General features: G+C 32.0%; 2 protein-coding genes across 2 annotated transcripts; both read right to left on the reverse strand.

Moving 5' to 3' along the window:
* Nucleotides 1–358: 358 nt before the first annotated feature.
* Nucleotides 359–1279, reverse strand: LOC132933079 (uncharacterized). Its single transcript, XM_060999410.1, has one exon. The coding sequence runs from the start codon at nucleotides 1277–1279 to the stop codon at nucleotides 359–361; it is 921 nt and encodes a 306-aa protein (XP_060855393.1).
* Nucleotides 1280–2464: 1185 nt separating this feature from the next.
* LOC132935915 (uncharacterized) lies at nucleotides 2465–6909 on the reverse strand. The gene is given in 9 exon segments (XM_061002555.1): nucleotides 2465–3495; nucleotides 3559–3607; nucleotides 3609–3725; nucleotides 3926–4119; nucleotides 4187–4354; nucleotides 4452–4665; nucleotides 5041–5205; nucleotides 5386–5537; nucleotides 5958–6909. Coding segments are annotated over 9 exon segments (1620 nt in total). The 5' UTR covers nucleotides 6028–6909; the 3' UTR covers nucleotides 2465–3004.
* Between the last annotated feature and the right edge of the window lie 3171 nt (nucleotides 6910–10080).

Raw genomic sequence — 10080 nt, forward strand, 5'->3', positions numbered from 1 at the left:
TAAATTTTACTTTTCAATCTGTAACTTGTACAAGGTATATCATGTAGTTATTACAAATTATTAGGTAGGTAGGTCCTTGTAAGTAATTGTAGGAAATGCCAAATATAATAATATGCACTTGAGTACTTCTAAAAGTGATGAGTAGGTAATTAAATCAAGTAATTAATCTATAATAAATGATTTAGAGAACAAGAAATTAAATTATACAATTTTTATTTAAGATAGCACATTACAAATAATACATATCAACTCATATTTATAAATATGTTAATATTAGCATAATATACATAAAATATAATTTATACAATTTCATGAACATATAGATAATTAATAAATAATGAAAATACAATATAACAATCTAAATGCTGCTTCTTAGAGTTACATAACTACGTCCATTTGGTAATACACTGATGTTATTTGGAATATAAGAAAGCAATGCATGGTGATACACAAATGTACATTTATCATCTAGTTTTACCTCATATGAAAATACATGATCATCAAATATAACAGTATTAATGTGCTTACACTTAAAAATTATCAAAGTATCATTAAATAAAAAAATGTCTTCTATTATTCCAAATATAGGAAGATCATTTTCATACATATCTAATGTAAGTACTAGTTTTGGCTTATATTTGGTGCCTTTTATAGATATCCAAGGACACTTAACAATGGACTCTACGGAATTAAATTGAAATTTTTTTTTTAAAACTTCCAATTCCAAGTCACTTAGGATATTAGGAGGACCTGTTTCAAAATGGGAAGGTAATGAACCTTTGAAAAATAAATTGTTTAATTGCAACTGATGTTTGATTGCCAAGGTTTTACATATGTTTCGTCTATTACTAGTAGTGTTCGCAGCTATTTTTGATATTCTATGTTTTGCCTCAAATCTCATTGACCATAATGCTACAAGGGGGCCAAATTTTTTTAACATTGTATGGTAATGTAACATAAAATGATGTTTCGGCTTAAGATTTTGTTTACTAAACCTAAGATAAAGGTCATGGTGTTCAGTTATTAATATTTGTAAGAGTTCACACGAATCTATTTGCAATGACATAGATGTAACTAAATCAAGAATTTGTCTTAAAAGTATATATAAGTGCCACACTGGATCATTTTTGGGAACAAAATCTCCAATTAATAAGCCAAAATACCGAACTAATACCAACATTTCAGATGCAGACAGACGAATATTATTTTTATGAATATTCTCTATTTTTAACACGGGGGGCTTACTGCTACTATCTGGCCCATAATCAAAATGAATCATTCTTTCATTAAAAATTTGTAAAGAAAAAATTTTTAATTCATTAATATAATAGTTTAATAAAAATGCCATATCAAACTTGCAGACCCCTTCCAATAAATCATGCATAATGTCCATACCACTTTGATCCAACACATTGAAACCACATACATCATGCCAAACACATACGTCTTTAATTCCACTAGTTGTAACATCACATTAAAAACATCTAGGTTATATTGCTCCAAATTCCTAATTAAATTAATATCAGCGTAGCATTGTTTTTTCATATCCTCTTTCCTTATTTTACATACCCTGCACGGATAATTCGAAGAAAAACTTTCCACAAATCCAGCAATGCTATGAATACCAAGATTATCTCCGACAATTAAACCTAATTCAAATTTAATATTGCCTTCAAACTCGTCAGATTCAATCTCAATACCAGTTTCCTTTAAATAATTCAACTCATTGATAAGGGGCCTAAATATTATATGATTTCCAAATTGCTGTCTGTCGGATGAATGAAACAATAAAGCTAAAAAAATATTGCTCAAGGAAGATTGTAGGTGAATGGGTATGCAAGGAACAGTAAAGTAGACAGCTCCTAATTTGTGTATACCTGAATGACTACCCAAGGGGTTACCCACCTCATAATCATCAAAAAATAAAAATATAGGCAAAACAATTTGATTTTCATCATAATCTTTCATTTTTTTTTCCCAAACACTACCTTGAATAAAATTCATTAACACAGCATCGCAACTTTTGGTTTTATTTACATAGTCAATTGTATCTTTTAAAATATCTTTTAGTTGGAAAAATTTTTTCAAAACATCACGCATAGGAATAAATTGTTCAGTACAATGAGTCGGAATGATGGAAAATGTATTGTTATTTCTATTTTCATTCAGTCTTTGTCCTATTATAATCTCAATGGGCGAAATATAAGAACCACAATCTGTATAATATTTTATTCGCTTATATTCAGTATTCAAATTTGAAAAACGACATTCAAAGTCTTGAAATGTAGTGTTAATATGATCAGAAATATTTGGAGGAATTCCTGTAGCGCAATTCACCAATGACCCTTTAATACCTCTTATTATGTCACTTACACCTTCAGTAACTGTTTGTACAACACTACGTGGAATTTGAGAATTTGCATATAACGAAGCTAAAAATTGTTCAATTTGGTTACTTGGCAAATTAGGATTATTAAAGTTATCAACCGATAAAGACTGTATAGGTGGCATTTCAATGGAAGTAGGTGTATTGACAAAACTTGTTGGACTATTAAATGATGCCAATTCATTACTATGAAAACTAGTCGTAAAAAGGTTTTTTGGAAGTTTAGATGTTTGAGAGTAATGAGTTGCAGCAACATGTTTTTTAAATGAATTTAATAAATGAAATGACCGGTTACAATGATTTTCTATACAGATATATTTAATGAAATCATGCTTAGCGTGCTTATACTTAAAATGTTTACATAATAACCCAATATTAGGTGACTTTTCTTTACAAATAAAACAATAAGGCATAATGTAAGTTTTAAGAACCTACAGGTATATTTAAAATTTAAAAATTACAATTGTATAACTTCATGAATGATGTTATTAAATGTAATAAAAGCACATTGATTTATTTATTTAAATTTAAAAATTAATATATGAATAATGAATACAAGAGTTATTGAACAACATAATATGTAATTGAATACAAATTACAAGGAATAATGAATACTGATTATAAAACATTAGTTATCCCTATATCACTTATAAGTGAATTTACTGATACAAACTCAGTGTCCCAAACAGTTTTAATTTTAAAAAAAACCTTTTGAATAAATGTCCAAAGTTGTAGGCATTCTAATGGATATTCTAAATTTAACGCATGAATAACTTTGAAACAACAATCAATTGCCCCAACAATTGAGTTTAGAATATAATAAGTGTTATCAACATAAACATAAAATTGTGCAATTTCATTGATGCTTGGGCCTACAATTACGATAAAAGGCTGCAAGGTGCAACCAAGTTGAGCATACTTGTTTTTTCTTCTTGTTACTGTTTCCTGTAATTCACTGTAGGATTTTAAATGTGTTATAAAACCATCTTTCATCTCAATCTTCGAAGGTTTCCATGAACTATTTTTTCCTTTCTTTCTTTTGGTAGAAGCTGGACTGAAGAGAAATGGCAAAATAGAAAACGTGGCTATAGCTGATGCTTCTTCGCTTGCTGAACAAAAATTAATGATTAAATAATAAGAAACTACTTAAAATTTAAATTTGCTTTATGTACCTAATGACAAATCAATATGTTCATTCAAAATTCCTTTTATGGTATTGTCCTCTTAATTTTAACAATGCAGTTTTTGCTAATTCTAAAATTTTTGTTTTATACAATGGAAATGTTTCATAAAGGCTGTTTATTTTGTCAGGATGTATGAAGTTAAAATCATCAATCAACTAAAAATATAAGAAATATTTACATGAATACTACAAAATATAAATTATTACATTTATTAAGTACACATTTTATTTAGACTTTTATAATAACATTATTCATGACCAATATTAAAATGTTTTAAATATTGATCATGAAAAAAGCAATTGCAATAGATTAAAACAGCATGTGAAAATTTATATTATAGTTGATTAAGCCTTACAAGATTATATCCTGCTGGTTTTTGTAATGCTGGATACTCCTTCATGTAATCACCTATGGATATCTCTTCAGAATTTGAGTCCAAAATTTTTTTTAAACGTGTGGCTCTTGTAATCGACCAATGTTTTACAACAAGATCCCATGGGTCAGAAGAATTGTGGAGCCACGATAAAGATTCATCAACATTTTCACTATCTATATATGTATATAAAAAAATGTAAAAATAAGTATTTTGTTTTCTATAAAAAATTGAAATCTTTACCAGTATAAACAACTGGTTGGGTACTAGCTAGTAGTAGTGCTGATTTTGGGAGTGAATGGTCTGTATGCTTAGGAGAGTTAGCAATTAATCCCACTTTCTTATATTCCCTCCTCCTGTTGTTAAAACAGTCTAAAAGTTTCCCTTTAGCAGACTTTTTTAACATGGGACCTGTTGAATAAAATATAAATTTAAAAAATCAAGTTAAAAGGTACTTAAATATATAAAAATATTTTACCATAATTTATGTATGGAATAAAATATGTACTTATATGTTCGCCTGGAAAAATTTTAACGATTTCTTGTGAAAGACTCAGTAAACGTGGAGTTTTAAATTGTTTTTCTGGGTCGTCTTGTAGTTCCATTCTTACTATAATACTGCACAGTTTTCTTCTGGCAGCATTGTCCAGTGTCGTTTTATTGGATGCCAAAATAGCACGACCTTCAGAATTTTTTTTTAAATAATCTAGTAGTGGAAGACCCTTAACATTTAATAATTGTATTAAAACCTAAAGAAGTAAATCAATGTCTAACTTCAGGTTAATAAAAATAAAGATACTTTTAAAAACAATTTTTTTTAGAACAATTATACAACTAAGATACAATGATATTATTTAATAAGAGAACTTCATGACTTTGAAATTAAAATATCAATAAAAGGCTATGAAATGACAAATTTAATATTCTAATACTTAAGTTGTATAATAGATCAATTCACTGTAATATTAAAGCTAACAACACAAATGGTTCTGCTAAACTCAAGTCTGGTATGTACTAATAGTAGGTACATTTATAATATGGAAACAACACATACTCTACATAGGTAAAATAAGTAATTCAAAAAATATACTATCTACCTCATCTGTTTTACTATCTATAGAAGAATGTGTTGATGTTTCGCTATCCAAAACTACAGATTCATTATCAGTGTTTGTAGTTAAAATATTTTCTTCAAATTCAGGAATAGTTAATGGTGGTGTAATACTTATATTTAGATCTTGAGGGTAATCATTTGAAATATTCTAATAATATAAATGAATACATTTTTAATGAGTAGCAAAAACAACATATAAGTACCAAAATAGTTAGAAAAATATATGGAAATATTACAGGAAACTAATAAAATAACTAAAAAATTCAACCATGAATTTAAAATGTAGTAATTACTAAATTGCATTAAATAGAAATAGGTATTAACTTACCAAAAAATTTACTTTATCATTGGTCATATCTAATATCTTACGCCAATCATTAATATTTGATTTTAGCTTGGCTCTATCGCCGATTTTTGGAACTATTTCTTTAAGCATATTTTCGTCAAGCATACTTAAACAAGATACATCTATTCCATGATCTAACACATAGTTAAAGTAAATTAAAAAATATGTTTGGTATTAGTAAGTATATCAAAAAATTGTAAATTGAGTTCAGAAAAACAAGGTTTCATATTAGACCTAACAATTTATACCTAAAGGATTGCTGTTTGGCAAGTTTATGTTTAGAAAAACATAACTTACAAAAGCTGGTGTAACAATCAGTTTTAAATATTGAAGAAATAAGTAATACCTACATAGTACTTATTAGTCCTATTCGGGGTCCTATTATATAACAAACAATTGTAAATACACACAATTTACCAACAAGGTAAAATAGATCACTTATACAGTCCAACTAGGGTATATTCCTATATAGGTAGTCTATATTGCGTCATAAAAAACAATGGGTTTTTAAAAAGCCAAAAGTGTTGCATTAAATAAGATTATATAAAACGTACCTTTAAAAACATCAATGTAGCTTGACAATCCCCAAGCATGAAGCATATCGACGACGTCGGAATCAGCCATAATTATTATATTAGTATATTAATATTATAAAATATTAAAACGGCAATACAATTTAAGTAGTGTGTGGATTAACGAGTGATGTGGACACAGAACAGGAAAAAAAATAATGTCAAATGTAAAAAAATTTTAGTAAGTGACTACAGTGAAACGTGTTTGTCGTTTACTCAATGGACAATATTACTCGTTTGAATTTTGTCTTTTGTGGTTAGCCTTAGCACAGCGCTGGGTTTTCCACATAATTGTAGAGATAACGAAAACTAGGTAACGGACAATCCAAATAATGTTATTTTTAACGCGCAATTGTTATTGGCGCAATTCGTTTGGTTAATACAACCAAACAATAGTGAGTACAACATTATTACTCTCAAAGTTAACAATACATTGAGTTTAAACAACTAGTGACTATTAACATTAACATTTTCTTATGTAAAGTATACACTATACAAATTACAAACGTTTGCAACAATAATTGAGTAAATACAACATAATAGATGTTTCATTCAACTATAGTATTATATCAGCTCCACCACAAAAATGTCATATGTTACCAGTACGATAGTACCCTAAGTGGTTGGTAGTTTTAACATCACACTTGGTAGTTTTTACAAAAAGGAATAGTAATTGCTACATAATCATTCATCTACGTTTACACAATTATTATATTTACTTTTTATTTTGTAACAGCTACATAATTATGTGTTATTTTAATCATGAATATGGTTATATCAGAATAATCACGGTTAACAAAATTAATTTTGTTGCAGTTGTTATTCACTTGAGTATATTATACAAATTTTTTTGTTCTATCAACTGAATTATGATTAACAATACCAATCAATACTTAACATAACTGTTTTGTTGAAGCTCACCTAGTTATTTTTTTCCGTGCATACTGTCAACATCGGTTGCCTCGTTGCTCGCCTGTTGCCTTACGTGCGCAGACTGACCTAATGCGGGGATAAGCGCGGTCTGTGTGCTTGTGTCTCCGTCACCCGTGCGGGTGAACACCCGTGTCTCTGTTGCCTTTGTCCCTACACCTGTGGCTGCCCCATGAGCCGGTTGTTGTTGAACACACGTGTCACCGTTGAGGTGAGTGTGTTCAATGATGGGGTGGTGTAGGTTGGGGGTCTGTGAACGGGTGCCGAGTGGTGATTGGACGGAAAAAAGGTTCGTAGTTGGTTGTTCTGTGTGTTGAATTACCGAACTACGCGCTTTTCGATTACGCTTATTTTTTCCGTGTGTACTACCGAGAGTGGGTGGTGATGAGTCGATGAGGGGGACTAGTCCTCGTCGACTCCCCCGCCGTTTCCCGACGTGGTCGGTCTGTTTGGACATTTACTGTTCCAATGGAGTTCCCCACAATATCTGCACGGCCCCGGTGGTGTATTATCAGTTGCTTTCGCAAAAAAAATTTTTTTGACCGGGGGGGCTGTTTGTGGGGTTTCCACCCCTTTTTTAGGTTCAGGGGCCCATTGTTGTGGGGGCGGGTTGGTGTTGTCCGTTACCGGGTCCAAAACGCCTGCGATGCGTCGCAGCTCGCTGAACGTCAATGGCCGGTGTAGACGTATGTGTGTACGGAAAGTGTCACGCGTTAGTCCGGCGATAATACCTACCAACTCCGATTCGGATAGGCCAGTATTTACGCGGCGCGCCAGCTGGTTTTTAATCAGCACAAATTCCATTAACGACTGTCTGGGCGTTTGACGTGTTGACACGATGTCGGCGCGCAATCGAGACTGAATTTCGGCGTTATTGAAATTTTCATAAAATTCCTCCCTAAATTCTGTCCAGGATAGGTCGAGTGCCCTGATAGAATTGTACCATGTACTCGCCGTTCCTTTTAATTGCGGCTCGACCACCCTGCACCAACCCGATGGGTGTATACGAGCTTGCGTCAAAATCGACTCGGTATTGTCTATAAACCGTACGGGGTCCTCGGCCCTAGTTCCTGTGAACTCGGGTAACGAGGCTCTTGCTGTACGCAAGTCCTCGTACGGTATTAGTACCGAACGTTCATGTACGCGTGCTTCGTATGACGCGTGTTGTGACGCGCGTGTGGTGTGACCCGTATAGTCGTGTTGACTGTCGCGCGTGAAGAACGGTCGGTTGTTCGTGGCGGCAGTGTGGCTGGCGCTCGGCTGAGCGCCGGCTTCGTTGCGCTCATACGACCTACCCGACTGGTAACTATCGTGTGTACGAGTTGTTATGTGTACGGTGAAGGGTGGTTGGTGTACCGCGGGACTGCAAAGTCGTGTGGCTGCTGCGTGGCGGTCGTGCGCGATTCCGTAAAGAACCGCGTCATGCTTGCCTCGAGCGCCATTAGGCGTGCCTCGAACGACGTTTTGTCGTTCGTTTGTGGCAACGCCAGTTTTAACTTTTGCAGTTGTTCCGCTGCGGTTTCTAAAGTGTCGGTATTAAATGGGTGTGCGGACTGGCCCTGTTGCATGGTCAGCTGGTTGTCGCAGTCCTCTGGCCGATCGTCCGTTGGTCCTTGACTTGCCGTATGGCTTGTCGAGATACCCCTAGCCGATGGTCCGAAAATCTGACTGACGTCCGTGCTTAACAGCGTTGATCGAACGTGTGGTTGTTGTCGAGTACCGTCCCCCAGAGGCGGCTTGATCATGCATTTTGTGGTTCACTGAACCACCAAAAAGTTTGGGGTGGGTGTCATTTTAATAGATGGGTAGGTACTTGGTCTTGTTCACCGGTGGTAATATGAAAAATGGTAATTTGATAGCCATGTCAATGTTAGCAACAATGAACAAATAAATACAATCATTAAAGACTGAATAACATAGATTAACGATTAACTTATAAACAGCTCTATAAGTTATGACGAAAATAAAGTCACGTTTTGTATGCAATAATAAGATATTATTTGATTATGTGCAAATCGCAATTAATCCTATGTTAGAATTATCATTATTATCGAATTTCTTTCTAATTCAGGACATTTTTATATTATAGGCAAATTCTAAAAATTATTTTATTGATGATAATATTACTATATAGGTAATATTATAATATATATTATATATTGTTTAAATTTTAACTGACTTTGGTTTAAACCAAAAAAAAAATAATTATAATTATATATCGGAACTACTAGTAAAGTACCTAGTAACTAATAAAGTAATAATCCGAATCCCGATTATCAAATACCCAACTACCAACGTTTCGGCCGTTTAGCTGATTCGCGATAAAACGAAATCGTATTTCAATAGTTCAACTATCATTAATAACAATACTAGAATGGGAATATATAATGAATAGTCATATTACTATATCAGTGAGATAAAAATAGAATTTCGTGCAGAGCATCGGCTGAAAATGTGTGTGTGTGTGTGTGTGTGTATGTATGTTGTCGTATGATTTATTGATTTACAAAAATACTATAAAATATTATATACAAATAGTATAACATGATATGAATTTAACAATTATTATCGTTACTGTTTAATCCTGCTTTTCCTATTTTCTGTAATTCAGTCACTTGTCAGGCGTTGTGCCGTTGTGGACGTTATTTTAGTGAATACTGAATTGTTAAAATTATTTTACTACGGTCCGTAATACTGTTGGTTCATTTTGTAATATCTTTAATATGAAGTGCTCACATTGTGGACGTGAACGGGATTTAAAAAAAATTAACTCCACAAACTGGAATCGGCATGTTAATTCATGCAAAATGAAATTTAAAGGGGCTAATAAAAGCCTGGACACATTAAATTTTTTTATTAAATCAAATAAACCTTGTACCTCAGGTAAGTGTCTAATTTATAATTTTAATTTTTTTTTAAATATTTAAATTTTAGTTTACAAATTTTCTGAATGACTGAAATAAATTCTATTTTTCTAGTACTTACCTATTAAATTTAGTTAATAAAAATGTATTAACCTTAACCATAGTTATATTATGTACTTAGTTTAGAATTATGTTAAGAATATAAAGTAAATTTATAATTTTTATTTACTGAGTTATATGGTCACTTAAAAATCAAATCAAAATTTTTCTCATTTATTGTTAAATTTATGAATATCAAAATATGTATTCTA

This window comes from Metopolophium dirhodum, chromosome 1 (genome assembly GCF_019925205.1).
Source record: "Metopolophium dirhodum isolate CAU chromosome 1, ASM1992520v1, whole genome shotgun sequence".
NCBI lineage: Eukaryota > Metazoa > Arthropoda > Insecta > Hemiptera > Aphididae > Metopolophium > Metopolophium dirhodum.